At 34.6% G+C, this 14,470-nt stretch overlaps 1 protein-coding gene across 1 annotated transcript in view; it reads right to left on the bottom strand.

Moving 5' to 3' along the window:
* LYPLAL1 (lysophospholipase like 1) overlaps nucleotides 1-14,470 on the bottom strand; it is a 33,791-nt gene that overhangs the window by 17,511 nt on the left and 1,810 nt on the right. The window contains exon 2 of the mRNA XM_010993021.3: nucleotides 11,137-11,236. Coding sequence (XP_010991323.2) covers nucleotides 11,137-11,236 — 100 coding nt within the window. The remainder of the gene's footprint in view (nucleotides 1-11,136; nucleotides 11,237-14,470) is intronic.

The raw sequence follows: 14,470 nt of genomic DNA on the forward strand, positions 1-14,470 counted from the left end.
TATTTCATACATAAAGTGACCTAAGGATGCAAATTCATTTCCACCCATTTGCATAGCAAATTGTGCCTGCACTACTCCTAAAAAAACAAAAATAATTTTTTTCTCATAAATTTTACCCTTGCTATGTTATAGTTCTGATTATCTAGTCTTTCTAGGCTCCATCAGAGAATTAAACCCTAATGACTACTACATTTACTGTATATAATGAATGGACTTCTCTCCAATGCATCTAGAATGGTATTCGTTTTGGTTTATCCTTGGAAAAAAAAATCAAGAAAATGACTTGAGTCATTTTCTGTGTTCTGCAGTTCAGGTGAAAAATTCTGGTTAAGAAAGGCTCTATTTTGTTCCACTGATCTACTTGTCTTCTCCTGTGTCAGGGTCATACTGACTGTATCTATCATGTAGAAACATGATATGTACACATAGAGTATGTTCTGAGGTTGAGTAAGGTGGTCCCCCTCTCCCTGCCATCATCACTGCAAGTCTTTCAGACTTGCCCTGCCTATTCTCAGGTATCCATTCTTCTTTATCTTTCTAAGAAATTAATCAACTATTTAGTAAATTTTTAAATAATTTCAAATAACCCTTCTTAAAAATCTTCGTGGGATTTTAACTAATACTGCATTTCTGCCTGGAAGTTAACTTTTTATGACATGAATCTGAGAGGAGGGAAGGTTTTTGCAGACTGAGCTCTTCCTAGGATCCACCACATTCTGGTCCTTACCTAAAGCTTCTCCTGCATCATCTGGAGGCACTCAGTGGGTGCACTGGGTGCAGAGAAGATAAAATCCTACACCAGCTCCCTACTGGGACTCCTGCGAAGCCTAAGTTCTCCCTCATTCCTGTAGGCCTCCTGACCTCAGAAGCTGCCTGGCTCAAGAGAAGTAGATAAATTGGAATCAGAAGAGGAGAGAAGACAGAAAACATTCAAGCCTCCCACCTCCCAGAAAACCTTCTCAGAATTAACTTTCTTAAAGTACTCCAAAAATGAAAGCAGGTGCTTTCCATAGAGCATTAATGTCACTGTCGGACAAAATGAAATCCCAAACTGTACTCAAACTGTCACTAAAATCACAGTGATCTTCTGAATGAAAACAATATGCAGCTCTCAGGCTGAAGACTGAATTGGTCTGATACTCTTTTGACTTATTTCTACTTCCCTTTTCACTTTATTCTACTTTTCTAAGTGTTTATTTGTCTGTCGAAGCCCTTAAATAAGGATGATATCATAGGCTAAAATATGAATCATTCTGGGAACTCAGCCATTAATAGAAAAAAAATGGCATTCACTTAACTTTTTGTCTTTGACAGTGCCTTACTTAATTAGAGATAGATGCTCCACTGAATGTAAGTTTTACTAATATTGAAGCTTTTTGTTTTCTCAATTCTCTAAAAAAATTAAAATTCTGATCAAAGGAGATAATTGGAAAAATGTGATGAGACAAAGAACAAATTAGAATTTTTTTGTTAAGGAAACATGATCAAGAATGCTTAACTCTCCTAAGATGTTAGAATAACCTTTCAATAAAGCATAAAAGATTGTTTTTAAAGCAGCTAAACAAACTGGCACATGTGTTATACTCATTCACCTTCTTCCTCACATGAATCACTTTATTAGCTCAGACATTACTGCAATAAATAAATATTTGGTAAAGAACATCTGTGTGGTTCCTCTATCAATCAATCAATCAAACCATTACACATACACACTGGCAAAATATTAAGCTGGAACAAATGTCCAAGGTTTAAAAAAAGAAAAAGAGTTGACATTCAGCTTGACACCAAGTTTGATTCCTTAAAAGTCATAAGATCCAAAGGTCATTCATAACCTTTCAGATTAATATCATCTGGTTCCAGTCTTCCCCTCATTCCACTCCCTTCCCCAGCACTCACCACGTTCCAGGCACATGGCACCTGACATTCCCTCTCCTTAGGATGCTCTTTTCCACAGTGACATTCCCAGTGCCAAGAGCTAGTATTTGTTGCATGATGAACATCAATAATCATTTGTGATTTGGGAATAATTTTTGTCAGCCAGAAATAAGAGACTCCCTAAAATTATCTTATTTTGATCTGAACATCTTTTGACTTTAATTCTTGTAAAATCCACTCTGTGATTTCTAGAAAAAGGTCAATTTTTTCTTCTGTTGATTTTTTAAAAAGAACATGTTTCTAAGAAAACAAGTTTTTATGTTACTAACAGATATTTAAGTGTACTATTTAAAATACTTACTAAAGAAGTAAATTATTTCTCCCAAATAACATTTTTTCAGGAGGGCTCCTGACCAGTGAAGTGTACCTGTGTACAGATCTACTGTTATCAGGAGGGAGCGCTCCTAGTATCACGCTTCAGATACGAATCCTAAGTGATGGGGTAAAGATAAACCCATTATTACCTAACCTAAATCAAAAGTGCCTAACCCTGTTTCAAAATACAAGTTTAGTGAAAAATACAAACATGCACTTATGTGGAAAAACAGTGAATCAAAAAGTAAAGGCACTACTGATTGAATCTTATTATTTAAAATTTTTTCGAAACACCAAGAAACTATATCATCATATAAATTATTAATGGCTTGTTAAAAAATTGTTATTTTTAAAATGGAAATTTTACTAGTAAACCCAAACTGAGAAAACATCTCATTACAAATATAGCTAAAGTATGTCATAGAAATAAAAATCTTTACTGAGCACTTCATTTAAAGAGTCTGAATTAACATAATAAAAAATGATGCAACATTTTCCATTTAAATCAACACAGCAGCTAATTGCTTACTTTAATTTTAATATGCCCTAACTTAGCTAATTGAAAACATCCATTAAATAGGGTTGAGAAAAGGAGTATCTTATAGTCAAAATGGCAATTCACAATTTAATCAAAATATACTGATGGGAGGCAGGTATAGCTCAAGTGGTAGAGCACGTGCTTAGCGTGCATGAAGTTCTGGGTTCAATCCCCAGTCCCTCCTTTAAAACGGAAATAAATAAGTAAACCTAATTACCTCCTCCCCTCCCAAAGTAAAATAAAATAAAATGGGCTATTTAAAAGCCATATTATACACACACACACACACACACACACACTGATATGCTGTAATAAACCACAACTGGATAAATATAATAGACTACTGTTCTCTTAAGTTCTTTAAAGTATGTATGACTGCTGAAAACAAAAATTCTAACTTTGTTTGATAGAATTTTAAATGCACTTTGATAAAATACATATGACAAGTATAACATAAAGATAAAAACCTGATTATCTTAAAAAATACAGAAAAAGCATCTAACCTATTCATAAAACTTTCAGCTAATTAGGCAAGGAAATAAATTTCCTTAATATAATAAAAGGCACACAGAAAAAAACCTATAACTAACAACATATTTAATGGTGAAATACTGAACATTTCCCCTCTACGATTACACAGGAAGGCATTCCTTGACTCTATTAAACACTTTATCAAAGGTTCAAACAAGCACAATAAGGGAAGACAATAAAATTAAAAAAATTGGAAATAATCCAAACATTCATCAACAGCAGAATACATAAGTAGAATGTGTGGTATACTCACACATAATACCTACTGAGGATTTTTAAAACAAACTATTGATAAACACATAAACACTAGGTTGAGTGAAAGAAGCCAGACATAAAAGATTAAATTACTCTCTTTAACTGAAGACCAGGCAAAACTATCCTACACTGATAGGAAGCAGAACAATGGTAACCTATGCATGGTAGGAACTGGCTGGATGGAGGCACTGGGAAACTTTTTCTGGGGTGACGGGAACATTCTCTGTAACTGAAGTAGTTAAACAGGTGCACGCATTCATAGAAACCGACTGAACTGTATGCTTAAGATGTTTGCATTTTACTGTAAATTTTACTTTTAAAGAAACACATTAGGTCTTCTGTTCACAAGATGTCTTTAAGAGAGTGAAAATGCAAACCAGACAGGGACAAGATATTTGAATTCATATATCTAACAACAACAACAATACACTATCCAAAAAAAGACAGAGCTCTAACAAATCAATGTGTAAATGACAGACAAATAAAAACATGGGCAAACAATACGAGTGGGCCCTTCTTTTGAGGATATCCCAATAAACATATGAAACAATACTCAACATCATTAGTACGAGAGAAATACAAATTAAAAGCACGATACACCAATACAGAGCCACTAGATTGGCTAAAGTTAAAAAGACTGACAAGGGAAATTGTTTATGTGGATGTGAAATGAATGGAACTGTCAAGCATTGCTGGTAGGAGTGTAAATTGCTCTAACCTCTGTGGAAATATGTGTGGCATTCCATACCAAAGCCAACACAGTCAAACCCACTTAAACATTTCATTCTTATTCATTTCTATAAATATCTAGCTTGCGCAAAAATACATAACAGCAAGCATCATTTCACTGACGGGAGACTGGATACACTCTAGGATAAAACTGTAGTGAACAGGCCATTTATTCCTGCATACCAATTAGGTGGCATCTGGAAAGATTTAAAAAGCCTGGTGATATTTTGAATATACCGGCTAGGAATAACCTAGCCAGTCAGTGAAATACTACAGTGGAGAAAAACTTACAGGTTCACACGTGATGGAAGAAAACACAGGAGAGAAACTAAAAACCATAAATTTGTATAATGTCAGAAAGCATGCAGCAAAATGTCAAAGCATGAAAGCTTGATGCACTTTTAAAAAGGCTGTTAAAATTAACTTTTATCAAGTACCAATTACATTAAAAAGAGTGAGAGTTAAGGAAGGCGAGTGCCTACCACATGCCTTCTGATGCTGTTTACCAGATACCAAAGGAGATGATACAGGATTCTTTCTATGAGCAGCACGAGAAACGTGTCACAGTAGATGGAAGGCAGCAGCTACTCTGTGCTCCCAAATGAAGCCATCTTATGCTACAAAAGCAAGGTCAATAAATCTGTGCCCAAACTCCTTGCCTAAACAAAGCAGACTGTTTGGAGTATCACTCAGAGATCCCGAAACGGCAGAGTACACTGTTAAGTGCCAGATTATTCTAATAATATCCTATCAAACAGCCTTCTGAAGTTTGGAAACCAAACTAAAACCTCTAGGCTTAATGACAATGCAGACTCCCTGAATCTGGGACTCGTTAGTTAAAAGCGGTCCACGATGATTTACACCACAAGGAACTCATCTCATGCTCACTCTGGATTAATTCTATTACTGGTCAAGTCCTAGAATAAGTAACTGCAAACTCTCAGGAACTACACTTCTTATGTCATTTACTACAACAAAACACTTAAAAAAAAACTCATATGAGCAGTTAAATCATTACACAGTTAAAATATCAGTATTTATATGCAAATACCCACAGCTGCTTATTCCTAGTACAGTATTTTAAATTAGATCAAATTCTCTAAGATATTTATTCCACATTCAGTGCCTTCTATTTGTCAGGCTCTGTGCTAAGTACTTAGGATATTGTATCCCTATGCATAGGGATACAGAAATGACTATGATCTAAACTGCTCCAAAAATTACTCTAGCACAGGGTACGAAAAAAATTGGCTAATTAGGACACAGTATTCTAAGTATTCTCTCTCTTAACTGACCTCCACTTAACTGCCTCATAGGATTAACCAAAGCTGTCTATTTCCATGTCTGCTGCTCACTGCTGGCTAAATGCTTCATTCTAGGCACCCTTGTACCTTCGCTCTTAAAAAACTGAGCTTTATGCTTTTTATGTTTACCAAGCAAGAGTCAGCAAAGTTTGTTCCCAGATATGTTTACGCCAGTTCCATTTTCTATTGCAATAAAATAATGTAAATATTATTCAAAACAATGATAGGGTACAGGTCAGTTGAGTATGGTCCCCAATTTGTTTATGATACTTTTATTTTTTATTGCCATGAAATTATTTATTTTTAAACAGGTTAGTATAAAAGAGTTCTGTTCCTATGGAAACTAAGTTGAATATTCAAAGTTAAAATGTTTTGAAAATATCAACAAAGATTAGTCATTAAAGTCTTCTCGAATACAGGTATGTGGTGGTCAATGGTAAAAGACTGCAAAAAAAAAAAAAAATCAAGGATTTTGCATTTAGACTGCTTTGCTCTCTTGTCAACACGTTATGGTTTCGGCAATGTCAGCTAAGAGGGCATCTACTGGGTATGTAAATTACATTTAAACCCAGAGGAAGAAGTGAGTAATTCTTAAGGAAAGATGGTAAAATGTGGACAGAGATCAAAAAGGCTTTTTGCATAGAAGATGACAGGGAATTGTGCCTTAAAGAGTTAAATAAAGTCTAAAAACACAAAAATGGTAATAAAGATGCCAAATAATATACTCAATTTTAGTCAATGATACATAAGAGTTGGGAAGAAATGATAAGCAAAAGGTAAACAGAAAAACTCTGGTTGAGAAGCTTTAAAAATACTAAATAAAAAGTGCTTATCCAAAAAAAGGGACAATGATATTTAAATATTCCATGTAGCTAGTGCAAATCTAAAATAAACTCTAACACTTACCTTTATCTGTTTAAACTGGGTGATAATCATCTCTCCTGATTGAAAGTTTCAGTAGGAAACAAATGTTTATAGTGGTAACATTGTAAAAGAATTCACCTTGCTGGCCCCAAAAGGGTAGGGGCATATATACCACGCAGTAGAAATTTTAAGAAGTGCATTCACTGCTACAATTCCAGTGTTAACTGCTAATGCTGAATTAAAATATTAATCAGAAGAGGGAACATTTAAAAATATAGACATACTTAAAAGTTAACATCTGAAATAATCTCAAGCACGTAAGTAATAAAGACATTTTAAAAAGTTATGTGCTGTAAAAATGTTTTTAAAAATCCATTTCAAATTAACCTTTATTTTCCAAATTAGTAGCTCTAAAATTTTGATGAAGAAAAACTACAAAGGTAGCCAAATCACACCCAAAAAAATCTGTTTCAGTATTCGGGGGTGGGAAGGAAGATTCCGTTATTATTATTATGTTTTTTACAAATATGCCAGTAAATCTGAATATAAACTGTTGATAAACGTTTTGAACCCAGTTATACCAGAAGTGATGTTCCTTAAAATGAAAATTACGAGCTCTAGTTCATATTTAATCAATCAGAATCTAAGAGGTGGTAACCTGAAAATACATATTTTAATAAATTTCCCAGTTGAGTCTTACTGTGAACAGTATCTTTTGAAAACAACTGCCTTCCAGTTTAAAACTCCAATTTCCTAACTGATTATAAAATTAAAAAAAAATCCTTCTAATTGGATGCTACTTCATGAAAATCTTGCCAGTTTGCTAAACTTAAAATGCCTCAAATAAAACACACTCCATGTTTGATCACTGTATCATATAATCTTCTCTCTCTCATCACCATCTTCCCATTTCCCCTAATTTTCAGTTTTTCCCAGAATCTGCTCTACGAATCTCTACTGTAATGACTGCTTATATTACATTTCCACCACAGTGCCCTCGTTTTTATGACTGGTAGACCAGCAGAGTTCACCTCTGGCTGTGTATTAAAATCCACACTAGAATGAAGCTCTTACAATTTAAAAATCTTTCTGCTTTGGTCACACCCCAAACCAATTAAATCAAATTCTCTGTGGGTAAAATGCAGGTGGAATTGAAGATAAAATACAGGACACCAGCTAAATTTTAATTTCAAATAAACAATAAATAATTTTTGTGTGTAAGTGTGTCCCAAATATTGCTTTTTAATTACTAAATAAATCTGGCAACCCCACCCTCAGGCAGCTGTAATATTTTAATTGCTGAAGTGTGCGTATAGGATCAGCAAGTAAAATACATTTTCCATTGTGAGTTGGAGTTATCAAAGTTTGAAAGCTACTGCTCTAGACAAGGGGCCAGCAAACCTTTTCTGTAAAGGCCAGACGGTAAATATTCTAAAATCCGTGGATCATATACTCTCTACGGTAACTACTGAACTCTGCTTTGTAGCACAAAACGTAATACATAAATGAACGACTGTGGCTGTGTTTCAATAATATTTTTATTTATAAAAATAGGTGGTTGGTCATATTTAACTCATGGGACATACTTTGTGGATCCCTACTCTGGACTGTCAGATCATTTTAGATTTCAATTTGTTATTCGACATACTGTATTTCTCGGCTTCACATTGTCTGGAAGTTTGAACAGTATTTCTTCATCTAAATTAAAATAAAACTGCTAACCCAAATAATGCTTAAGAATACAATCCAGAAACATAGTTCTAGAAAATTTCCTCAAGGATTATCAGTAATTAATTCTTGGATATTTCTACATTCTGCCCACAAGGATATCACAGACTACTATAAATAACTAACATCTATTGAGTACTTATTTTATGTCAGGCTTCATGCTGAAGAATTTATGTATACTCAATTCTCATAACTCTGAGATAAATATAATTATCTCCATTTTACATTATAGTTCAAGAAACTGGGATACCCTTAGAGAGATGAAATATCTTGCTCAAAATTTTACAGCATTAAGTAGAGAAATCAGGATTCAAACACAGGTCTGCCTAATCCAAAACCGCATTCTTAACTACTATACAACAATAATTCCATGTATCTTCAATCTCCTACTGAGCAATCTTATATCCTGGATATTTCTCTGAACTATTGGTCTAACAACTGTAGCAAAAAATACTACTACTGATTTTTAACCTGTCTTTACTCAATAAAATCTGAAGGGTCCCCAAATTCAAAAAGTCACTGCAAATGATTTGACAGATCTAGGCCAACCGGTTCATTTCAGACATGTGAAAACTAAGACACAGAATTGACAAATTCTTCAATAATGGCCCTTACAATTTTATTTTAATTAAGAATTAGATGACCTATTTCTAAAAGTTTTTGCTCTTCCTCTTTAATTAAGTACTGGTTTCTCAAAGATTCCATGTTGTATAGTACATACCAAATTTTTATTCAAACTAGTTACAAGGCATAACAAGTGAATTTATTGTCTATTTATTACTGTGTTTGTCACTTTGGATATGTGTTACATATGTTTTACTCTTATTAATACATGATACATTGAAATATAAATGGTATAACATAAATGTGACTTCAAATACATTTTCAAAGCACATATCCATTAACTAAGATTAAAACTGATCCACAGATTAGTAGTCTGTTCCTGTTTTGATAGAACTTTGTATTTTTCTTTCCAATGTTATATCTTTGTGAGGCTGTTAAATTATAAAGTAGGTATTATTGTAAAAGCCACAATTTTTGATCTAAAAAATTAAAAAATTTGAATGTACAAGAAAATTACACATTTGTATCTATCTACTTCTTTAAACTAAGCATCTTTCATTAATAACAAGCTAAGTTCAATAATGCAAATTGTTCCATTTTTGGAAAACAATTTGGAAAAGTTAATCCTCTAAACAAAAAGAAATTTACTTTAAGGCCTCTGTACTTTCTAGGAATTTTTCCTGAAGGAAAGTAAGAAACAGGATAAATAGGTAGGCATAGTAATAAACTGAGGCTAAAAACTAAAATAGTCTACAACAGGAAAATGAACAAAATAATGTATTTTCTCACTTTTATACTTTCATATTGATTACACATTGAAATGATAATATTTTTGATATAACTGGTTAAATAAAATACATTATTAAAATTAATTTTACCTATTTCTTTTTCCTTTTTTTAATGTGATGCCAAAAAATGTAAATGTACGTATGTAGTTTATTGTACATTTCATTGATTAGCATGGTCTAAAATGTTTGATGATCTGTCCAAATACCTATTGACTATGAAAACATACAATAAAAAATTAACATGAATTCAGTAAAAAAATTTCAGTGCTTTTAGATTTTACTAAATCACAATACTACCTACAAATAATGCTTAGAGCACATGAAAATTTCTGAACTCTCAGAAATATCTCTGGCCTAAGTATGAGATACATTGGTCTAGAATTCATATCACAATGGGTGATGACATGAAATTCATAAGCTGAAAAAATACTAATTCCTAGAATCAGGTTTCCAGTGATCTTCCATTCAGTTTTATCAGCCAATTACATATCCATTTAGGCAGAAATGAACTTCTCTCTCTCATCCCTGTGGTAATACCACTGTCTTCCTCCCTCTTAACTTCACTCGCCCTAAAGAACCAATAGCAAATGACAAGCTCTTTTGACATTTTCAGACATTCAATTTATAGCACAAAAATAACCCATTGACCATTAGGTCTTTTATTTGCACTACCAAATTACTAAACCTCTAAAATTATATTAAAATAGTAATTTTTTTTGAACCTTAAATCTTACAACAAAGTTATCATTTTATTGTTCTACCTCTTTTAATTCTATTAACTGAGGTAAGTAAAATTTTCATAGTGGATATAAAAAAGTCGTTTAAGTTCTGTTTCTACTTCTTAACACTAAGTGAATAGAAAAATAAAGCAAAGCATTTGCAAACGCACACAGTGTGCTAATAAAAACAAAGCAAGAACAGATAATGGGAAATCAGATTGGCTTGTGCAGCTCAGCACATCATTTCACTCACACACAAAAAAATTTGCAAACCCCAGTTTAAAAGACTATGTGGACGCTAACTTCATAATTATAAAAAAGTCGTTTGACTTCAAAACTATACCAGTCTTATGACTGTGCGTTTTGTTAAACACATCTACAGGTTGTATGACCTAAATATCTTATCTGGTTTACTGATTCAAAAAGCTTAAAATTATTTCTAAATCCTTTGAAGTGTAGAAAGAATGCCACAAAACCCTTTTCCAGAGATTATGAACTCTGGTTTAACTAAATTATTAGAAAGATTATGCTCGTTGGAGTTATTAGCTTTTCTAGGGGGTGAATGAAGGGGAAAAGAGTTTGAAAGATGAACAATTGGTAGGGCCAGAGGAAGCACAGTTCTGTAAACTGTGCCTGGGACAAAGTCTCAGTTAAGAGCTTCGGGGAATGCTTCACAAAGAATAAATTACTCACCCAGCAAAACTTGGTTCAACAGAACAATTCCCACCCCCCAAAAAAAAAGTTCTGGAAAAAAGGACCCCCATTTAAAATATTTTAAATACAGAATTAAAAAACATCTAGCTAGTAGATTTATACATTATTTTATGCCAGAGTTATACTGAGTAGTGATTTAAACTACTGCATACCTGAGAGGAGCTGTTGGATAAATAACTTTTATGTGTTGGAACGTTAAATCTTGATTTAAAACTTGCTTGATCCACATTCTCAATCCTTGTCCAGAATCACCTGATGAATCACAAAATCTAAATTAAGTTAAAACACTTTGACAATAGTGTATTCAAAAGCAGTCTATAACTTTCATGTCACACAAGGGCAGGAACAAGGAATATAAAAACCTCCACAAATAAAAATAACTGTATAGAAACTGATTTATCAATGTGAACTAATCAGGCATCAGTAGTTAAAAATAATTTTTATTATTTTATTCCTGACTTCACCCACTGATCACTTTAAAAAACTGTTTAAGCTTGAGTTTTAGATTTCTTCATTTGTTTAAATAATATAATAGGAACAAATAAAGTAAATTGATTTTTCTAAAAAAGAAATTCTTTCCATATCTGATTTTAAACACTGTCATTTCTTATTTTACTCTTAAAAATAGTAAATTCCTTAAGTGCTTATAAACTTTTGTAGTTGGAACAACCTAAAACAATTTTCTTGGTTAAAACAACAAATTCCCTGAAAGGGGGTACTCAGCATATTTTTATTTTTTAACTTGAAATAGAATTTAATTTTGGCAACATGTTTACATAACCTAAAATAATGATTGTACATCCCGAAGTTAAAAAAACAACTAAAACTCATGCAAGAATTAATGTATGTGTATTTCCATAAAAATGGAAGGAAATATAGGTTCATTTTATGTTAGTCCTAAAAAGAAAATTTTAAAGGTAACAACTCTAATTTTCCAATCAATTCATTAAGACAGCAGTTTAAAAAGTTATCTACTGAATGCCTACTAATGTGTCAGACACTGCCCTGGCTGCTAGAGGGGCAGTGATGGGACTGTGACGGGGAGAAAAAGTGCTTATTCTCATAGACTGTATAGTTTATTGTGAGAAACAGACATTAGTCAAATAATCACAGAAATGAACGTGAAAGACAAATGTAACCACTGCAACGTTAACATGCTTGGTGCTTCATTGGTTTATTATATTCTAACTGACCCAGTTAAGGATTCAAGGATAACTTCACTAGAATTTAAGGTCTACAAAGCAAGGTTCATTTTGTGTTTCAGCCAGCGATGCATTTGTTCATCGAATGCCGAGAACAGGAATGACAAGGACTAGGCGTTCAGCAGACAGCTGCTGACTGGTCTGAGCTAAGATCTACAGGTCGGTGAAGAGTAGAAGGAAAGCATCTCAGGCCGGATGTGGCAAATGTTAACTCCTTCACAGGAAGGAGCAGCATGGCGTCTAAGAGCAGAAAAGGAGAAAAATGAGAAGAGCCGTGAGCGCAGGATGAATCCTAACATCCCGACAAAGCCCGAGAACGCGGAGTCGTCGGGAAGGCGTTTTTTTGGCAGAAAGGGGGCGCGCTTCTAAAGATTACTCTGGAAGCTGTGCGAGGACAGACCGGAAGCTGTGAAGACACACCGGAAGCTGTGCGCAGACAGACCGGAAAGAGGGAAGGTCAGTCAGCAGGCAACTGTGCAGGAGACAGATGCTGAGAATGCGGTGACAGGAGTGGAGCGCACAGAAATAGATACCAGAGACCCTAAGGAGACAAAATTCACGGAAACTGGCCCCAGATTAGTTACAAGGGGTTTCGAGGATGAAGGGGAGATTTCTGGCCAGCGCTCCACACCAAGGCAGGAAACACAGAAGCAGCAGGTCTACACACGCTGGGAGGTACCTCTCTGTAATGCATACAAGGTCCTGCACCAGGGGTTGAGCAAACCGTAGCTAGCTGGAGGACAAAATCCAGGTCCTTAAGAGCCAAAAGCTAAGAAAGACTACATTTAAACTTTTTTTTTTTAAAGAAAAAAGGGAAAAAAAAAATCTGTGAAAGAGACCTGTGGTTCACAAAACCTAAAATGGTTATTCTCTGACCTTTCACAGAAGAAGTCTGCGGACCCCTGTCCCACGCTACCTGCCATCAGTCCCCTCTCAGCTAACTTTTCCTACTCCTCGCACTCCAGGCGTGCTAGGTCAACAGCTGTGCCTGGAAGATTCCGGCTTTCCCCTTGTCTGTAACACTCTAACTCAACGTCCACATGATACACTCACTTAAGTCTAGCTAAATATTTAGCACCTTCAGCACCTTATTTCAAACTGTAATCCCCCCATACCTCTCCTCCTCCTAATCCTGCTTTCTTTTCTTCCATAGAACTCATTACTGTCTACTGTGTAAATTGCCTCCACTAGAATGTAAACTCCATAAGAGCAGGGATTTTTCTTCATTTTGTTCACTGCTGTATGCCCGCAGCCTAGAACAGTGTGCTGTTTGCACAGTGGTCATGTCATTGGTATTTCTTAAATGAATGGATTAATGCATGAGTGACTCCTGGGCAGTTGGATCAACAGCTCCAGAGCTCAAAGGAGATCTAAAATGGGGACACACATTCGTGTCCCATGTATGTATGTAAGAATAGAATCCATGGGCTTGTACAGAATTTAGCCTGGGGGAAAAATGTAGAGGGACAAGAGAAGAGGACCTAGGAGTGAATTTTGAGGAAGCCCAACATTAATGGCCAGGTGAAATAAACCAAAAAGAGCCAACAGAGATAGAAAGAACCAGGAGAGCGTTTTAAAAAGAAAGTTGAAAGTTGCTGACACTTCAAGTGAGAGACTGACTGAAAAATGTCCACTGTATTTAGCAACACAGAGGTTATTGGAGACTTCGGTAAGAGCCAACTCAGTCAATTCCCTGAGACTGACTACATGGGGAGAAAGCAAGTCAGGCATGGTTTGGGCCCACGTGAACCTTAGAGTTTAGTGTGGAATACACACATTAAATTAGGTAATTACAAATATGATGGATACCACTGGAAGGAGAGCCACAGGGTCCTAAAAGAACATATAACAGAGTTAATTAATTTAATCTAATCTGAGAAGCTGAACAAAGTTAATTAAACTATCATTTGTTTTTATCTGAAAGAAGGTACTTCTTTAGTATTTCAGGAGGTAGAAACATTCAAATTAAGTTGGCTATATATCACTTATACTCCTGTATGACTGATGTTCTGTCTGCCATACACTAGAAAAGAACCTCAAGCTTTTACAATTTTTTTAAACTGCCTCTAAGCACACTTTTTCAACCTTGAAAAGCAAAACTGAATGCTACAAAACATGCAACCATCCATTCACAAAGTCTACTCTTTAAAAAGCCAGCACCTGATTCCAAGAGTGTGGTAAAACTGTTCAAATTGATTTGCCTGTACTTGGATTAACCAGAAGCCAAACATATCCTATAACATAACCACATATATTATAGTCTAATGTAAAATCACAGTCCCAA

This window comes from Camelus dromedarius, chromosome 21, assembly GCF_036321535.1.
Source record: "Camelus dromedarius isolate mCamDro1 chromosome 21, mCamDro1.pat, whole genome shotgun sequence".
Taxonomy (NCBI): domain Eukaryota; kingdom Metazoa; phylum Chordata; class Mammalia; order Artiodactyla; family Camelidae; genus Camelus; species Camelus dromedarius.